This window comes from Chionomys nivalis, chromosome 4 (genome assembly GCF_950005125.1).
Source record: "Chionomys nivalis chromosome 4, mChiNiv1.1, whole genome shotgun sequence".
In the NCBI taxonomy this organism is placed as follows: domain Eukaryota; kingdom Metazoa; phylum Chordata; class Mammalia; order Rodentia; family Cricetidae; genus Chionomys; species Chionomys nivalis.
In genome coordinates this window covers 40877051-40896660 of record NC_080089.1, presented here as the reverse complement: position 1 = coordinate 40896660, position 19610 = coordinate 40877051, and the positions used below count along the sequence as shown (strand labels likewise).

At 47.3% G+C, this 19610-nt stretch overlaps 1 protein-coding gene across 1 annotated transcript in view; it reads left to right on the top strand.

Moving 5' to 3' along the window:
- Positions 1–19610, top strand: part of Sorl1 (sortilin related receptor 1) — a 161657-nt gene that overhangs the window by 16737 nt on the left and 125310 nt on the right. Inside the window, exons 2-5 of the mRNA XM_057768142.1 lie at positions 1176–1292; positions 9582–9707; positions 16218–16379; positions 18256–18323. Coding sequence (XP_057624125.1) covers positions 1176–1292; positions 9582–9707; positions 16218–16379; positions 18256–18323 — 473 coding nt within the window. The remainder of the gene's footprint in view (positions 1–1175; positions 1293–9581; positions 9708–16217; positions 16380–18255; positions 18324–19610) is intronic.

The following is a 19610-nucleotide window of genomic DNA, read 5'->3' as shown; positions in this document are numbered from 1 at the left end:
CTAAAGGCTACTTCCGTTTAGAACTGAGAAACGTTTCCTTATTTGAGACACTTAAAAAATAAACTTAAAGGTCAGGTGACACACTCAGCTACCTCAGCACTGAGGGAGGCCGGGGCAGGAGGATCACGATCACTGAGGGACCATCTCAAAAAACCCCAAACAGCCACCAAAGTAGAGAAATTGCGTAAGCAAGTCTTTCTTTCAACTTTCCTTCTCACCTAAAGTTGAGTAACGATGCTCCCTCCCTGATACACTCGTTTAGAAAGAAGTTCAAAAAGTTTGTGGCCTTTTGGCCTGTGTATTTAAAAAAAATATTTTATAGAATTTTTAATTGACACATACTGAGTGGTCCATGTTCCTGAGGTGCAGTCTGGTGTTTCAGGGTGTGTGTCATGGTCAGATAAGGGGCACCTGCAGGTAATGGTCAGAGAATGGATGGTCCATCACCCCGGACAGTCAGTGGTTTCTGTTGAGAGTATTTATCATCTTCTCTGGTTTGAATACAATTAACTGTTGTTGTCAATCATAGTCTTCCTACGGTGCTATAGGATGTTAGAAGTTATTCTTTCCAGCTGGTGAGGTGGCTCGGTGGGTAAAGGTATTTGTGACCGAGACAGAAAACCCAAGTTCAATTCCTGGAACCCGCATGGTGAAGCTCCCTTCTCCAGAAAGTTTTCCTTTTCTCTGACCTCTGCACATGTTCTATAGCATACACTCTGAGAACACACACACACACACACACACACACACACACACTAAATCTAAATATAAAAAAGTTATTTCCTCCATCTATTCCTTGTCCCCCATTAACTATCCCCTCTGTACCCCACCATTCCCAGCCTATGGTGAGTTTTTTTGAATGAACCGGACGTGTTAGTGCACACCACACATATGGAGTGATGCCACCAAGGATGAAATAAAGCAGAGGAGTCCCTTGTGAAGTCCTGTCCCCAGGAGATGTTATCTACAGTATAAATGAGTGTAGGACGGGTTGGTGATTCGTCTTGGGGAAGGTGCTGATGGAAGGGTTTGCTGAGCAGTGAGGGGAGGCTGCCCTGACCCCAGGCACCATATCTCAGAATCTGAGTGGCAGAGGGGACCAGGGGGAGTCTTGGTTTGGAATGTGTGTGCCTGTCACTCACCACAGGTCCTGATTTCCTTTTGGTCTCTTTCAGGTCAGTCTGAATGACTCCCACAATCAGATGGTGGTGCACTGGGCTGGAGAGAAAAGCAACGTGATCGTGGCATTAGCCCGAGACAGCCTGGCATTGGCGAGGCCCAAGAGCAGTGATGTAAGTATCTCCGGGTGCTGGGCCCTCCCGGGTGCTGTTGGAATGACCCTTCTGAGCCTCCGGGTTGTCAGGTCAGAGAAGAAATAGCAGGTAGTTAAAGAATGGATGATATGAACTATATGGCAGTGAAGAGATATGGAAAATAATGCACGTGACCCTTGCATATCGAACTCAGGGTGGAGCTGTCCAAGCAGATGTGCACAGTGCAGGATGACTTTTGAGACGTCCCAGGTGGTCTGCCCTGATAGCTTTACAGGACGCCAAAGAGCACTCCAGGGCAGAGCAACTTGGAGCTGATCCAGAGAGAGTTAACTGGTCTGTCTTTTCCGTATGTCAACATCGTGGGATGTTTTCTAGAAGGTTAATTAGGGCAAGCACAGTAAGGGAGGCTTGAAGAAGGGCTCACCATCAGCTGCAGAGCTCTGCCTAGGGAATCCTGAGCCCTGGAGCATGGGATAATGCAGATAATGACTAGTTGGTGAGCTGTTGACAGATCCATTCTCTTCCTCTTTTACCTATTTATTATCCCTGCATCAGGATGTATATTTATGTTCTAGCTATATGTCTCCTATATATCTATGTGTCTATTAATCATCTGTCTTGTATCATCTGTCTATCCATCTTCTCTTTATCACCTTGTCTGTCTGTCTGTCTGTCTGTCTATCTATCTGTTTTGTGTGTGTTGTTGTTGTTGGTATTGTTGTTGTTGTTGTTACAGGGCCGCTCTCTCCAGCCTTCTCCATAGTGTCTAGAACTGTCTCTTGGCTGGATTTGAACTCATAGCAGTCCTGCCCCAGTCTTTTTAGTGCTGGGATTATGAGCATGAACTACCATGTTCATTTCCACTGTTTCTGTTGATAATGTTGTTTTAGCTAGATACTGTGAAGAACTGAAAGAATCCCAGATCCAGGATGGGAGGGAAGCCACCCCCAATTTTTTTTTTTTTTTTAGATAGGGTCTCACTATGTAGCCCTGGCTAGTCTGGAGCTTCCCATATAAACCAGGCTGGCCTTGAACCCACAGAGATCCACTTGCCCCTGCCTCCTGAGCATTGGTATTAAAGGCATGTCCCATCATGCCCAGCACTTCCAAGTTCTTTATAATAAAGAGTGTCTCTTCCATTTTTTTTAAGCCCATGGTCTTGGGCAGTAAGCCATTTCTGTACCTTCAAAAGATACAAAGGCTCAAGAAAGACCTTCTGTCTCTGGTTGATGCTTGGTTAGTGGTCTAGACACTAGCAAGCAGCAGAAATACTTCTCAGGACTGTGGTGAATAGGTCCTACCTACGTCCTGGAGGCCATGAAGGTTATTGGTCCAGTACAGCCAGATTTCCTGACTTCAGCAGACGGTCACAGGTCTTTTGTCTTATTCCCTGGCACTGGGAATGGCACCCGGGGCCTGGAAGCTTTTGCCCCCAGCCCGGAGGTCTCTTTGTGTAAAGCTGCTAAGTCTTACCAGTTGGCAGCTAAAGGATAGCTCTTACAAGTACCATGTAGGCCAAATAAAAATCTAGGATTAAGGTCAGAGCTGGTCCTTGGCTTCCAAGTCTGCAGTCCAGGCACCTTCTTGTGGGAAAAGCAACAGTCCCTGCCTTGGAGTAGGTGACTGCCTTCTTCATAAGGGTGAGCTTCATAAGCTGTGGATAGAACACGCTGTATTCCCGCCTCCTGCACATTCTCCCTTCCCCCGCCTTGGCTCTGCATTCTGGTTAGAGGGTGCCTATACACTTGTGGTTTGTGGATGTACATTGGGTGTCTCAGAGCCCCCGTCAGTATGTACTGTCTGGGTTGGATGTAGTCAGTGTGAGTCTTGGGATGTTTTCCAGAGCAGTTAATTAGGGCAAGCACAGTAAGGGAGGCTTGAAGAAGGGCTGGCCACGAGCGGCAGAGCTCTGCCTAGGAAACATTCTGAGCCTGGATCATGGGATAATGCAGATAATGGCTAGTCTTGGTGTTTTGCTCTTGAACAAGGCTGGGCTTGTTTGGGAGCAACAATTTAGGCTGATTTATAAATAAATATTTTCAAGGTTTGTAAGCAGTAGTTGTGGTCACACACGGATGGCTGTGGGTGACTGCCTGCTGGCCTTGGGATGCTCCTTAGTTACCTGTGTACATCTTTAGTCTAATGCCTGTCATTAGGAGTCCCTCTTAGGCCCAGAAGTCAGCTCTATGCTATTCTGTATTGAGAAATCTTCAGGGTGTTTGTGCATAAAAATAATCCCCGGTCCAGGAAATATTTGTCATTGCAAAATAGGTAAAGATGTTTAGGCATTGTTTTGTATTTTTGAAGGTCATGTAGAAGGGCTTAGGGGCACAAATGAATTCACAACAGGTCACTTAACATGTCAGTGGTGGAGTAGGGATGTGTAATGGAAATGTGGGACCAACCATGGATTTGACTTAGAAAGTTCACTTCTCAAATCCCGTCAGTCTGCCCAAAGGAGCGTTGACCATTCAAGTACTAGTGGCCTATCCAACTCAGCTCCCACCTTGTGGAAATGTTGGAGTATGTGTTCTGAAGATCTTGTTGGCCGTTTGAAGTCAATATGCCAGAGTGGCGTATGAGGGAAGATTAAATGGGAAGGAAACTTAATGTCCAGAGTTAATAAATAGATATGGCAGAATTTTCTTCCCTCTGTCTACAAACCGCATTAAAGAATTGGCAGCCGACACTGAGATGTTCGGATGTGAAAAGTTAGTGCAAAAATAAACTGTGACTCAGAGGCAGAGTCGGTGGCGCTGCTGAGGGAACAATTCAAATGTTCCTTCAGGAGGATGGGAAGCGCCGTTCAGAAAGCCCCTGTCTGAAGGGGAAGAGCTTGCACACAGGTAAGGACCTTGTGAAGTAGAGAGAATGGCTGAGGTTATGATATTCTGTAGGTAAACACGGGTGGGCCTGGACACTGGCATTCCAGATGGCTTGCTGTTAAGCCAAACCAAAGCACGCCACCTGTCATGAGCTATCATCAGCTGAGTGTCGTCTCCTGCGAAGGCCAGCTATTCCTGCCACGAGTTGGTGAACTGCAACCCAGCATGTGGCTTATCTCGACTCGTCTCAGTTCTTTATTTTCACTTTCTGAGGATGCATTTTGTAGAGTACTCATGTGCCACCTGGTAAAGAGGCTGAGGCAGGGGGATTGTGAGTTCAAGCCTAATACAGGCTACAGAGTGAGTTCTTATCTCAGAAAACAAATTACCCCTCCCCCAAAAAAATGCAAACAAAAAAAAAAAAGAAAGAAAAAAAAAAGAAAAGAACCAAATAATCAACCTACTACCAGCAGGAATAATAAAGTATCCAGGTACAGCATAATTGACCAAAAATGCTACCTGGGGACAATATCCACCAGAGGATCAGAATTGAAGGAGATGGCATGGATAATAAGACTCATTCCTCTTGTCCCTAGGCTAGTGTGATATGATTGGCTCCCTCCTGGATCAACTAGATAGCAGAACTCCCATTCTTGCTAATAGTACGGAGAGCCTCTACATCCCAATGCTTGGGTTGGAACCCTGGCTCTGCCATTCATAAATAATGGGTTGGACTTTGAGCCACATAATTTATACTATCTTAGTCATTTTTTTTTGGTTACTATAACAAAATACTTGAGACAATCAACTTATAAGGAGAAAATTTATTTTGACTCACAGGATTGGGGTTTCTAGTTCATGATTATTGATCCCAACAAACTCAAGTCTCTGGTTGGGGCGCCGTGTATTGCTCATTTAGGTGTAGTGCAATGGTTAGTAAAACAACTGCCTGGGTGTTCAAGGTTCTGAGTTTGATTCTCGGTATTGCAAAACAAACAACCACCCCAATTCTCAAACTTTGGTATCTGTGACTGGTTAGTTTTTTGCGAACTTGACATCAGCTAGCATCATTTGGAAAGTGGGAACCTCAACTGAGAAAACATTCCCGTCAGATTGGCCTGTAGGCTAGTCTGTGGCTACATTGTTTGGATTGATAATTTCTGTGGGAGAGCTCAGAACATTGTAGGTGGTGCCACCCCTGGGCTGCTGGACTGGTTGGTTGTATGAAAGGCAGGGTGAAGGAACCATGGAGGGCAAGCTGGGCAAGCCGGTAAGCAGCACTCCTCCGTAGCCTCTGCTTCAGTTTCTGCCTCCAGGTTCTTGCCTTGAAATTTTGCTTTGAAACCCTAACCCTAACTCTTCTTCCCTAAGCTGCTTCCTGTCAGTGTTTTTAAACACAGCAACAGAAAGCCACCTACAACGGTACCCAAAATATGGTATGTAAGTCATTCAAATGAGTGTTTTTCTGGGCGCGACTTAGAAATGGAGAGTATTAGGAACCACCCCAGATTACTTTTTTATTTTTAAAATTTATCATCGTCATCACTGTCATTATTATGATGATTATTATTTTCATTTCTTTTGCTTTTTTCTTTGGGGCATGCTCTCATTATGTGGTCCAGGCTGGTCTGGAACTTTCTATGCAGCCCAGGTTAGCCTTGAACTCTTCCTTCTTGACTTAGCCTCCCTAGTCCTGGGATGATAGTGTGTGTGAACTACCATGCCAGGCTTAGACCTCGCTCAGAAACTGCGTTTGGCCGGTGTCTTGCCTGGGTATTTGTGAAGCCTGCTAAAATTACAGCAGTGCTCTAAAAGACTTGGGGCAGTGCCAGGGGAGGGGATGCCATCTGACATTTCAGGGTTTCCTCCTCTCCTCCATTATTATTATATAATTCTGAGCTGCATGGGCCTTCGCTTGAAAGGACCGTCTTCATGGGTAAGGAAGTGATCTAATTGGAACCTTGGGGCAGTTTAGAACCCTCCCACAGTAGATTTTTTTTTGTTGTTGTTGTTCTTTAAGGAACGGTGTCATATTGAGGTCAGTGAGGACTAATTAGTGGGAACCCGGTGTCTGGAAGAAAACAAACTGTGCTGGCAGCCGGCAGCGAGCTCAGGGTGTCTGCTCCCGTTCACCTGGCAGTGACAGTGGCCAGTGAGTCGGCAGCCTCGTGCCGCCGTGAGCAACAGACAGCCCCAGTTAAAATTGGTAATTGGGGTGCAGTACAGAGACTCCAAAGCCACCGTCCCTCTTAGAATTAACCGATCCCTCAGAGGGCTTTTGTGTGTCATGGAGGGATAACTGTGCCCCCGCCCTGAGCGTAGTCTGTTTCTGCTGAAGAGAAGTAAGAAATTACAAGGACAGGATAAAAATAGCTTGTTGGAATTGTTCAACCTGGACAAGGCAAGGCAGGTCGATGAGCGATCTGTGATAGGCTTCAGGCATAGGATGGGTTCCTGTCAGCTCCCTCTTAACCTCTATTAAGTCTAAGACCCATGAGATGGTTGGGCTTGTTTGCAGGTGTCACGAGGAAGAGGCTTTACTGCCACCTGCACTGTGGTAGCCCTATTATTGAGAATCTCAGGAAGTCTGGGTATTCTGCCTGCCTAGGACCTTTCTCCATGCTGGTTCAAACTCTTGACATTATGTATGGAGAAAGGAACCATCTCTAAGAGGGTTACTTGCAGAGCTAAAAAAAAAAAAAACAAGCAGGCTTGGAATCTCAAGAGACTGGCAAAGCCTGGGCACTTACTACCAGTGTGACCCTGGACTAGTCATTTCTTGCTGTGGCACTTAGCTTTTGTTCTCTCAAAAGTTACAGCAGGTCCTGTGTCTGCGAGCGCGGCATCCATGATTCTACCAATTGTGAACTGAAAACGTGAGGGCAGGAGGTTGTATCCATTCTGAACGTGAATAGACATTTTTTCCTCCCTTGTCATTGTTAAAACAATGCAGTACAAACAAGTATTCATTCATATATTATAAGATATATGTTGTCTTAATTGTCATAAGCAATTTAGAGATAAAGTATATGGGAGAATGCATGTAGGTTCTGTGCTATTTTTTTCTCTTGTATGTCACTGGATTTTAGTCTCCATGGGGACTCTGGAACCAATCCAGTGTCGCTACTGAGATCTGTCTTCTCTGTGACTCACCAATTAATTCATTTCACTCTCTTTGTTCATTGATCCAGCGCATTCATTTACCTACTCTTTTGTTTATAATCACATTTATTCATTACAGATGTCTGTTGACTAACTGGTAAACTCTAGGTACCCCGAAGCTAAGATTCCTTACCAGAGTTATAAGGAGGAAGAGGACCAGTGTGTAGGAGGGAATAGCACATACTGAAAAAATACCACTTCGATGTAAATATAGGATCCCATTTGTGCCTCTCACAGGGGATTATCACATCACAGGATATTGGAGTTGGAAGGAGCCTTGCTTGGTTTCCTATTTAAGAAGCCATTAGTTTGCGCTGTACAGTTCTCAAACTTTCCTGGGAAACCGTGTCTATTCTTGGCAAACAGAATGCAAGGAAGTTCTTCTTGCTCTTTTACCCACTCAGGTTGTCTGTAAACTCTCAACCTGCTAGCTGGGCACAGCTGCCTCTGTGGCCGCACTGTTCTTTCTGAGATGACCCAGTTAGAGGCAGAGACACCCTGCCTCCCTTAACCTTGACGTGTGTTAAATGATAATGGCCCCCTCGGTCTCGGTTCCCCGTGTGCAGCCTCCTGTCCTTTATAGTTTGTTCATGGCCTCATTAACAAACAAGCGATCACACATTCACAGGCCCGTCCTTGTCTGATGACCATGTCTTTTGTTAGTTTCCATGTGTCTGGTGCTCAGTGCCCGACTTGGCTCCTGTGAAACCCCCAACTGCTTATTTGCAGTTGAATCAAAAGGGCAGAGATGACAACTCAAAAGTTGGGATGAACTCAACTCTGGGTTGGGTCTAGCCAGTTTCTCCTTGGAAATTACCTGCTGTTTTCTTTCCTGCTTTCCTCAGTTATCTCTCCCATAAATAATTGAAAAATTAAGAATGCAATCATCACCTAACAGGTTTGTTTTTCATTTCTTTGTTTATATTAATACTCCATATCTCACAGATAGTAAAATCTAGGTTGAAAATACCCCCACAGCATCCATTTTATGCTTCATGACCTGGTGGTGTTGAGATCACTAGCTTGAAGGCAGGTAGCCTGGGTCAGGGACCTTCTCCCTGGGTTTTTTGTTTGTTTGTTGTTTTGTATTTTTCTTTTAGATTTACTTTTATTATTTATTCATGTGTATGCTCATGCATGTGCAGGTACTTGTGGAGGCCAGAAGAGGGTATCAGACCCCTGGTGCTGGAGTTATAAGTGTTTGGTTGTGAGCTTCATGTGTGGATGCTGGGAACTGAACTCTGTTCTTTTGGAAGAGCAGCCAAGTGCTCTTGAACCACTGTGTCATCTCTTCAGCTCCTTGCCTTGATGACTTCTAGGTTGTGACCTTGACTAGTCTGAAATCTAGTGAGCCCCATGGTCTTCTCTGCAATGACTCTCCAGGGAGGGTTGCTGTGGAGTGACCTGAGAGCTCATTCCTGTGATGGGATCAGCATTGGCTCTGTGCATCATGGGTAGATGACAACTATTCTTAGGTTGTGTCTCTGTGGTTACTGTATCACCAGGAGCCAGGAGGCAGTGGAGAAGCAAGTCTGTTGGCAGTGTCCAGGATCTTGCTGCTGCTCCTGTGGTTTCCCATGCAGTAGAGTCACAAAACACCAGTGCAGGGGTGGGTTTTGGTACTGATCGTGTGTCTCTAAGTGTGTATGTGTATATGCTTGTGCTAGGGTTAGAACTAGGACCTAGCGTATACTAGACAAGCACTGTACCAATGAGCCCCCCGCCCCCCCAGCCTGCTGGTATCTAACCTCTGTGCACATTTTATCACTCGGCAACTTCTCCTTTTCATCTCACTGGGAGCCTTTGATGGGTCTCTCTCTTCGGATATAGAATGGCATCTTTCTGGTCAAGGGATGAAGAATTCAATTATCCTGATTACCTTTTGGGGACATTTCAGCAGATGCAAAAAAACAAGGTTTGAGCCCTTTCCCTCTCAGAGTGCATTCTGTCTGGTCTGCGCTTCAACTGTAGCCAGCAGGAAGGGAGAGTTTTTTATTCTCGCGTTGGCCGGCTGCTCCCGGGGCTCCGGCTCACCTCTGGAGTGAGAGGACTTTGTGCTCCAGGTGCAGGGGTAGCTGCAGGGTCTCATATTTTCTACCTTCCCAGCCCACCCCAACTTTGAGGACAGTTACAGAAGTCCCCTGCATCCCCTTTGTGGGTCATGTGATTGAATCAGAAGTTCACACTATCATGGGCTCCTAGGGAATCGTGCTCTCTCGGTGTCTGGAGTGGGAAGCTGGGATGTGGAGAGCAATTAGAGGTCCTTCTGTTGAGCATCTCACTGACTCCTTTTTTCTTTTTCCCTTTCTGTGTGTTCCAGGTATATGTGTCTTATGACTACGGAAAATCATTCAATAGGATTTCAGGGAAGCTGAACTTTGGTGTGGGAAACAGCAGCGAAGCAGTGATCTCTCAGTTCTACCACAGCCCTGCCGATAACAAGCGGGTAAGGAGACTGTCTTCAGGAACACTGCCTTCTGGGAGGATGGCTGTACTGAAGGGGGCTGGGCCTTGGAGCCCTTTGCCATCCTTGGAGCACACACGGGTCACCAGCTACTGTTTCCTGTCTTACCTGGGGATTGGTGAGAGAATGCAGTTCTCAAGGTGGATCTTTGCATAATCAGACCAAATACTGGTCAGGCAGGATTTTTGGACAAACAAGGTCAGGTTCAACCACAGAAAATCTGCCAACCAATACATTATCAGACTCACTGGTGGCTGGAACGTTTTTCAGGTTCACCATGCTAATCCTGGGCCTCCATGATTGGCTGCTGAACCATTGCTTTTGTTGGCATCATCACCATGTGCCTGCCTCTGTGTGTGTGTTCATGTGTGTGTATGTGTGTGCTCATGTGCATGCATTTCTCTTTCCCTCTTTTCTGAACCTATATGGCTATAGAAAAGAAACTCCAAGAAGCAGGTGTGGCTGTGTCTCTGCTGTCTCCTCAATTAGCTGCCTTGCTTCTTTGATCAGTACCCCCAGGCAGCTGTGTTTGGAATAAGTGTTGACCTTACCCCTGGGCTATAGGCAGATGGAGCTGGTGGAGCAGGAAGGGAACCTGACAACCTGCTAGGCTTTCCTGCTATTTGGTAGCTCTTTGCTCTGGGAGTTATACTGGACCTGTGTTTCCAGGGGTGGGAACTGCTTAGGTAGAGAGCTGCCTCAGCTGTAGTAAGAGTTCCCTGAGGTGAGGGCAGCTGCTGCATTCTGTTTGTGCAGAAATTGCCCACTGAGCCAAGACCGGATCTTTCCAAGGCCTTGGTGTTTGTCTCTCAGGTGGCCTTGGGTCTCCTAGCAGGGGCTGCATTAAAAAGATTTAGCAACCCATGCGGTTACCCTGACCAATGCCAGGGTCTTTTTAGTTGCTGGATTTGTGGAGAAGGGGTCCTGTCATTCTTCCTCCCAAACTCCCTCCTTCCACTTTCCCTCCTCTCCTCCATAAGGGCGTGACCTCTGGTACTTTAGGAGGAAACACTTGGAATGTTTCCAGGCAGTGGCTGTTTACTGGCTGGTGCAGACCTTTAAAAAAAAGGCAAAGACTAGCATAGTCGCTGCTGGTACCTGCTGAGTAAATAATCAGCCCTATCTGATGACCTATGTGTACACTTCCCAAGGGGAGAACAAGGAGAAATAGGAGGAACTGGACCTAGTCTCCACTGGCCTTAGCACTCCCCTCCTGAAGCTACCTTATGGCCAGCCAGGATGGCCCCTAGAGGTGGAGAGTGGCCACCTAGATTGTAAGGGGTAAGATGCTCCAACTAGGATTGGCCTGTTCTTCTGGATAGTTCTCTGTGTTCCTTGCTCCTCAAGAAACAAACTATGCTTAGAATTGCTTGTGTTACCAGGGTGTGTTTACCCTATTATGATTGTCGCCACTAGATTTCCACCCCATCTCAGAGTTGACGCTGGCTGAAGACTTGGCGTCAAAGCCTCCCTCCTTGCCCTGGACTCTCCTTTTATAGTGTCAGTGTTCCCTTTCCAGCTCAGGGCCCAGATGTGGGCAAGTTGTGCCTTCCTACCCTTTTCTGGTTATGTAGACCTGCGTGGATCACAAGGCTGAAGACAGGAAGGCTGCATCGGGCTCCCATGAACACAGTTAGAGCAGGCAGAGGACCTGAGTTTTGTGGCACTTGGTCTACAGAAGGTGGAGAGCACCTGCTATGTTGGGACAAGAAGGAAGTAGGGATACTTGACTGATCACAATAAAGAGACTTAGGCATTGCACGGAGGGGTGGGGCGGTGTGTTATAGTTCAGGCGCATGGCATGCATCTTAGGTTTCTCATGGTGAGCTGGCCATGCATGCTCTGGAGCTGGCAAGGCTGTGGACCCAGGAAAGAAAGCAACTGCCTTTTTGGAGAACATAATGACAGTTGGAGGTGAGGTTCATAATAAGGAGAGAGTGAGGCTTTACTGTAGCATGTCTACTTCCCCATGTAAGGCCGTCACCCTCTCCAGATGTCCCCGGAAGGAAGTGATGACACCGATTGTGTTGGTGGTGCCTCTTACTTTTACCTTTGTTCTCTGGAAGGCAAATATTGCCCCACCAGCCTTACCACTTCCTGAGAAAAGCCATACAAGGCTAGGTGCCTTGCTGTCAAGAGTACAGTCCTGGGACTGGGAGCAGACTCATCGCTGGGCCACTGGAGCACAGTTGGGTTTTACGCCTAATCTTAGCAGGAGTGCGGATGGATCCTGTCCTTTTCCAGGCTGTGCATGGAGCTAGGGGAATAGTAAACAGTTTGTTTCCTTCTTCTCCTGCTTGCCTTCTCTGCTTCCAACTCGTCATCCGTCATACCCGGGTTCCTGCATCAAAACTGGAGAAAGTCCATTGTGTAGATAAATTCTGTAACTTGCTGGCTTAGGGTTTCTGTTGCTGTGATGGAACAACACGATCCGGAGCTACTATGGATGAAAGGCTTTCTTTCCCTCCCAGTCCCATGTGACAGACAGTTCATCATCAACAGCAGTCAGGACAGGAACTCAAGGCAGGGACCTGGAGGTAGGAGCTGATGCAGAGGCCATGGAGAGGAGTTGCTTACTGACTTGCTTTCCAAGGCTTGCTTAGCCTGGCTTTCTTATAGAACCAGGACCAGCATCCCATGAGTGTAGCCACCCACCATGGGCTGAGCCCTCTCCCGTCAGTCATCAATTACAAAAATGACCTACAGGATGCCCACATCTTATGGAGGGCAACATTTTCTCAACTGAGGCTCCCTCTTCTCTGACGACTCTGGCTTGTGACAAGTCGGCAAAAAACTTTATCATCCCAGAAGCACCCTGGGATATGAAGTATTTACAAAGAGGCTGCTGAAGTTCTAGTAGTCAGAGATGCTCCTGAGACCTCACTTCGGGAAGCAGCTAGCCGGTCAGGTCTGGTAGACCATCTGTGGGGTTGGCCACCAGGTGCCACAGCAACCAGGCATTTGGTTCTTTCCTGCCATGTGTGTGACAGGTGACATATGTGTATGACATGTGACATATATCTGTGACATGTGACATATCACCAAAGTGTATGAGATGCTGGGTGAAGAGTGATGCCATCTCTAAATGGAACAGGGGGTAAGTGAGGTAGTGAGGTCCTTAGGGAGCACTGAGGGCTAGGAATGGGGCTTCAAGGACTGGGTATTTGTTGCCAGTAGGGCGAGTGGAGTTGGTACGAGCCTGCAAGCAGGAGGAAGGCATGGGCAGGGAGAGACTCCAGGGAACTGGCTGATGGCATCTGGGCAGGATGGATGCTCTGCATTGCCACCCTGACTACCATCTGGAGGTGGAGGAGGTTGACTTTCACCTTGGACTTGTGGGGAGCCCTGCGAGGAGCTTTGAGTTAGGGAGCCGTGGGCAGGAACATCTTTTGGAAATGTGACTCCTTTCAATATGTGCAATGTATCAGAGGAGAAAGAATAGAGAAAAAAGTGGAAAATGAAACCTCATCAGTATCCAGTGATGGGATTAGAGGGAGGAACCACGGCACCTCGCTTTTTATGTGACCCCTCGGGATCGGAACTCGGCTCCTCATGCTTGCACAAGTACTTTGCTGGCTGAGTGATTCCCTCAGTCTCATTCATCACTTAACATCACTGAAGGTCAAACTTGTAATTTGTAAACCTTAATGGGACAAACCACATCCAAACTGTAGCAAGCATTCAGTATTCATTCTGGAGGCTGTATGGAAGAAATACTGCATTAGGAAAGGGCATAAGACTAAGCTTCCAAGGTGGTGGTGGTGGTGGTGGTGGTGGTGTGTGTGTGTGTGTGTGTGTGTAAGATGAAAAATCCACACAGAATCAAAGTCCAAGATTGTCATGGGAGGAGCAGGGAGGCTTCAGAGGGATGTTGCAAAAGGTGAAGGAAAACGGGTTTTCAGGGAACAGCTTAGGAGCATCTGAGGAGAGGAGGCACATACGTGAGTTAAATTGCACCATGAAATGCTCTCAGATCAGGAAGTGCTGTCTTTGGTTCGGAGAGCAAAAAGGATTGATGGACTGTTAGGAATCGGGCTCTGCACCAGCTGGGTATGACTCTGCTCCCGCGTCATCTGGGGGAACAAGCTGCTGTGAGCTTCAGTGTCCTCGTTCTTAAAAGGGAGTGTGAAAAGTGACCCAAAACACTGAGTCACTGTGAATGAGAAACAGCCTGAGCAAGACACAGCCTGGGAAACTTCTAGTTTTCTGCCTGGTATGGAGCAAGTGCTCTTAAAAAACAGCCAAACCAAGCCAACCAGAAACAAACAAACCGAAAAGCCGTTCGGCCTTATCATAAAAATGGCTAGTTAGGTGGTATTTTAGATTAAATGTGATCCTGGAGGAAGGCATGAAACAGGTTTCTGGAACAGTCCTTGCTAATTGAAAGTGCCACCTTTCTGAGGAGCCAAGATGGGTTGAGAGAAGGAGGGCAGGCTGTTTCTAAGGAAGACATCCATGGCAGGAATTATGATGCTCTTGCTAGGATCGTAATTGTTTTTATTGCACCGAGTTTGCTTGGAGTAGTTCTTGCTCTCAAAACATTTACTACCTTTTTCTTGGGTTTAATTAGGCTTCTGCAGAGTGTGAGATTTACATTAGATGCTGGGGGAGGAAGTACAAGAGAAACAGCACAGGCGAGACTTGCAAGGAGAAGGCAGGAGGGACCACTGAGAGCCAGGTGGGAGCCAGTGCAGGGTAGTGGCTCCTGTGTAGGCTACTGAGAAGGGTTTGGAGCAGGAAGCTCGTCTGTCATGTAGAGGAATGCCGTTGAATTGGCTGTCTTCTAGAATGTGAAGGGCTGATTGTGGCTGGTGCTGGGTCCCCATTGCTCTAGTTTTGATTCACTCCCTGGTTCTCGGGGTCACTCTTGCTCTTCTGGGAGCATGGCTGCTTCCCCCATCCCACCCCACTCTGTTCCCGTCTCATTTGAGTTTCCTAGACTCGTTCTTTTCTTAGGCCTCTGAGCCTGTCATTAAACCTGCCCAAAGTTACATTATCCCAGGTGTGGAATGTTCTTTCCTTGTGGACATTATGCCTGCCATGTTAGTTAGTTTTTGTCAACTTGACATAAGCTAGAGCTATCTGGAAAGAGGGAGACTCAATCAGACTGGTCTGTAGTCAAATTTGTGGGTGCATTTTCATGCTTAATAAATTAATGTGGGTGGGGCTTGTGGGTGGGCCCAGCCCTCTGTGGGCGGTGCCACTCCTAGGCAGGTGGTCCTGGCTTGTATAAGAAAACCAATTGAACAAGCCATGGGAGCAAACCAGATTCCGTAGTTTCTGCCTCTGATCCTACGTGAGTTTCGACCCTGACTTCCCTCAATGATGGGCATGATTGGGGTGAGAAAGCCAAATAGATCCCCCACTGTCCCTAGGTTGGATTTGGTTGGGCTTTTAGCACAGCGACAGAAAGCAAACCAATGCAGACACCCTACAGTGACCCCCTCCATATGGCGTCAGCTCTGATACCGTGGTCCAGACAGGTTCTCCCAGTGCTCTGCCCGTGTCACTGGCCATTTAACCTTCATCTGTGTCTTCCTCTGGGCATGCCCACCTCTCACACAAGGCTGCTGCCGCCCAGAGGAGGATTCTTGCTGCAGCACTCCTAGCTTATGACTGACGGAGTCTGCAGGATTCACATGTTAAACTGAACTACCTTTGTTGGGTCCCCAGGATTCTTGAGGCAGCAGCTGCTGCTGGCCCAGTAGATCTTGTTTAAAGTCAGTGACCTATTAAGAAGTGAAACGAGGCATGGCCCCTGCTTCCCATAGTCGCTTCAGCCGGGTCTCAAGAGTGTGCCTGGCAGCACAGTTGGTTCCCCAGGGCTATGGAGTCACCTGGCATTATAGCAAGGATGGGCTGCTTATCATAAATGGAGAGATTTTAATGATTTCCAGGAAAAGGGTGACCTGTGGCTGCCTGGAGGATGGGTGGAGTGATGGCACCCCCATCAGGGTCCAGGCAATCTGAAGGACAGGCTATCTCTGTCCTGGCTGCCAATAGCCACCTTCTGACTGTGTCTGAATGGCCTGCCAGTGACCAAGAATGGCCAAGTCAATAGGAAGAAATAAAAACACCAGAAAAGTTGGCTAGCCTTAGGACCTGGCTAAACAAGCTCCCCTCGTGACCTCACTGGGCCTGTCTATTCTCTCCTTTCTTTGTGTGTGTATGTGTATGTGTGTCTTATGAGGACTGGAGAACAACCTCTGGTATTGGTCCTCAGGCACGCCCCCCCCTTTTTTTTTAAAGATAGATTCTAATGTATGCAAAGGAAGAACCTTTCAGCTGAGCTATCTCCCAGCCATGCATCCGTCTTAACTGAACCTAGTTTGATATATCCAGCATCTTTTGGTGGCCTGGAGATGTAGAGAAAGAGGATGAGACCCCGTTTGTGCTATGTCCCTCAACACGGGGGTACTTGCACAAGGTTTAGGGTCCTGTGGGGTGGCTCTGGCCAGACTGTGCTCTGACCTTGCCTGTTCTCTCTTGCAGTACATCTTTGTAGATGCTTATGCCCAGTACCTGTGGATCACCTTTGACTTCTGCAGCACTATCCATGGCTTCTCCATCCCATTCCGGGCTGCTGACCTCCTCCTCCACAGCAAAGCCTCCAACCTCCTCTTGGGCTTTGACAGATCTCACCCCAACAAGCAGGTAAGAGACCTCTGGAGCACAGACGTAAGTGCGTGTGTGTGTGTTCTGGAATTTTCTGCTCTGCTTGGATGGATTGTGTGTCCTTTTCGTGACCTTGCCTCCTCCCTCGTCCTCCTCTTCCCTCAGGCTTAACCTTTGTAGCTACTATTTCACTTAGCGCAGCTGAGGAAATGTATACTCCCCTTGGCACCCTCTCCCGGTGTCCCTGCCATCAGTTAGCACCCAACGCTTGGCAGGTCCTGTGACTTCAACACTAGGCCTTTCTTGGTGTTCATGCATTTTTGAAAGCCTGTGGGGTAAGTTGAGGCCCAGAAATGTGACTAGAGAGAGCCACCGGAGAAGTCTGGAGTGTGAACTCTCCTGTGACTTCCTGGCGTGCTTCTATTTGACTTCTCTGTCGTCTCCTATATTTGTTTTGTTTGACTTTTGCCAAACTGGGATTGAACGCAGACCCTTGCGCCTGCTAGGCGGGAATGCTACCCCTCAGCTTCACCCTGCCACACCTTAAGCACAGTGCACTGGCATTTGTTTGACGTGATCTTCAGCTTTGCTATTCTTCCTTTGTGTTTGTGCATGCCTCTGAGTTATAAAGCGAATGGCGTGTATTTCCTATTTTGAATCAAGTCTGAAGGAAACTAAGAAGCGAGGGAGAGCCTGTGGAGGAGTTCTGCCTCAACGCTCAAATGTGTCAAGTAGTGAATACTGGTAGGGCGTAAACCCCTCTACCTCCTGACTAAGGAGACTTGAATGCTTTTGCTCAAAGGGCCTTGAACCAATTCATTTGCTCTATAGTTGTTTAACCAAAACAGAGATCTGTTTCCCTTTGCCAGCCTTAGGGAGTAACCTAAGCTTAGGGGCAGGGTCAGTTTAACAGGAGAGGGGACTGCTGTTAGTTTTGGACTCAGGCTTCTCAGTCTTTTCTGCTTGGGCCTGTGGAAGACTCTGGTGTCCACAGGTTGTGGGGCTTTGGTAACGAGCTGGCCAAATACTCAGCCACCAAGTTTATGCATTCAGTTGATCCCTGTGGTCAAGCATTCAGTTGGTCCCTTTGCTCTGGGCAATGTCTCTGCAGTCAGCTGCAGTGACCAATACGTATTTATTTATTCAGTGCTGGGTATCAGACCCAGGGCTTCTTACATGACAGATGAGTATTCTGCCACCACCAACCCATTCCCTTAGTCTACAGATATTGTATTTTTAGTCTCTTTTTAGTGTACTTTCCTTTTTAAAGAAAATTTTACCATTGTAGTTTTTTTGTGTGTGTGTTTAGTTGATTGATATCAGTTACATTTGTGTTCTGCAATATCACCTCTATCCAGCTCCAGAACTTTCTTCCCCTCTTGTAGAATGGAAACCTTGTCTATGTTCAACCCACACTCTATTTCTCCCTCCCCCAAACTCTCCTGGCCACCATTGTGTTTTCAGTCTCTGATCTTGCCTCCCCCAGGTCCCTCATGTAAGTAGAATCACACACTTTGTCTGTTTTCAGTGAGAACAGTGTTTCCAGTGTCCTGGGCATCAGTGTGTGCCAGGTTCGCATTCCTTTTGCAAGGGGCTCATACGCTGCTGTGTGGATGTACTGCATCACGTCCCCAGTTTTGCTTTGTGTTTTGCAGTGTTAGGGAAGGCACCCTGGGCTTTGTACAGGCTAGGCAGATTCTCTCTCCTGACACCTCACTCAGGTTGGGAGATAGCCCCCAAGTGGATAACAGATCACCCTTCTAGCTGCTCTAGAGAACAGATCTGTCCTTCTTCCTCTTTCTGTTTGCTGTGGTCTGCCTGTCTGCACAGTGTTTCGGTTGTTGTTTTCAGCATATGGTGGCACACACATCTCTTCTCATGTCATGACTACTTCTTGTTATTTTGGTCTCTGCAGCTATGGAAGTCAGATGATTTTGGCCAGACCTGGGTCATGATTCAGGAGCATGTGAAGTCCTTTTCTTGGTAAGTTGAGCCACGTGGCAAATCCTGGTGTCCAAAGGAAGTCTCCTGTCTCCTATCTCCTTCAGCCTGGATTTGGTTACTTTGGCATGAGTGGGACCAAAATACTTGACAGGACCAAGCTAAGGGAGGATTATGTTAGCTCGCTGTGTCAGGGGGTCCGAGTTTGTCATGTTGGGAAAAGATGGCGGGCCAGCTCATGGCAGTGGGAGAGGTTGGGAGAGGCTGTTCATATCACAGTAGACCTGGAAACTGAACGAGGAGGGTACTAGGGACAGGGTATGACTTTCAATGACCTGGCCCTATTCACCTCCTTCTGCCAGCCAGGCCCTACCTTCTATAGGTTCAACAGCTTCCAGCTGGGCGCAGATATTCAGAATATGACCCCATAGGAACAATGACAGACTGAAACAGTCATAATAGACAGTGGGTGGATATTTTACTCTCAGCACTTGGTTCAAGAAATATACTGTCCTGACCTGGGAAGCAGAATTGCACAGGGAACAAACTCACCAGTTGGCGGTGAGAAAGGGGGTGTTTTTCAGTTGGGTAGAGGACCTGGGGGAACCTTGAAGCTCTTGCATGTCCTAGAGACCAAAACACTTCCATATTCAGGGCATTATATCACAAATGGGCTTTTCCTCAGTATAAAAATCCAGACTCTGGTACATCCATTTCATGTTTTTTTTCCCCCCCAAATGCAAGCGGAACAAAATCTATGGATACAGTTATAGAGAAGGATGTGGTGTAGGGTGTTGCTTGAATTCTAATTGGTCTTAACAATAAAAGCCTGGAGTCAGATATTGGGGGTGGAAGCTGAAAGATCAGAGAAACAGCAGTCAGCCTCTAGTTCTTACCTCATTCAGTCCTCAGACTGAACGCCATCTCTAAGACACTTCATACTGAATCCTGAGCTTCTGTCTCCTCCTGCCTTCCTGTCTCCAGCTCCCTAGTGCTGGGATTAAAGGTGTATGTCACCACTGTTTCCTCTATGGCTAACTAGTGTGGCTAGCTCCATACTCTGATCTTGAGGCAAGTTTTATTGTTACAGCACAAACAAAATATCGCCACAGTAGGGAATCAGAAAAGACATTTTGTATACATGCCACACATGTTGGAGGGAGCACGAAGTGCCAGGCAGCTTCTGGTTGCCCTTGATCCAGGCTGTGCATGGCAGGTGGGAACAGGAACTAGCATGCTGTAGATAGTTGTAGAGGACAAGACTTCCCTGCTGGAGCTGCATGGCCAGCGGCAGCTGTGTGTTATTGTGGTACCTGGGTGGGGAATATC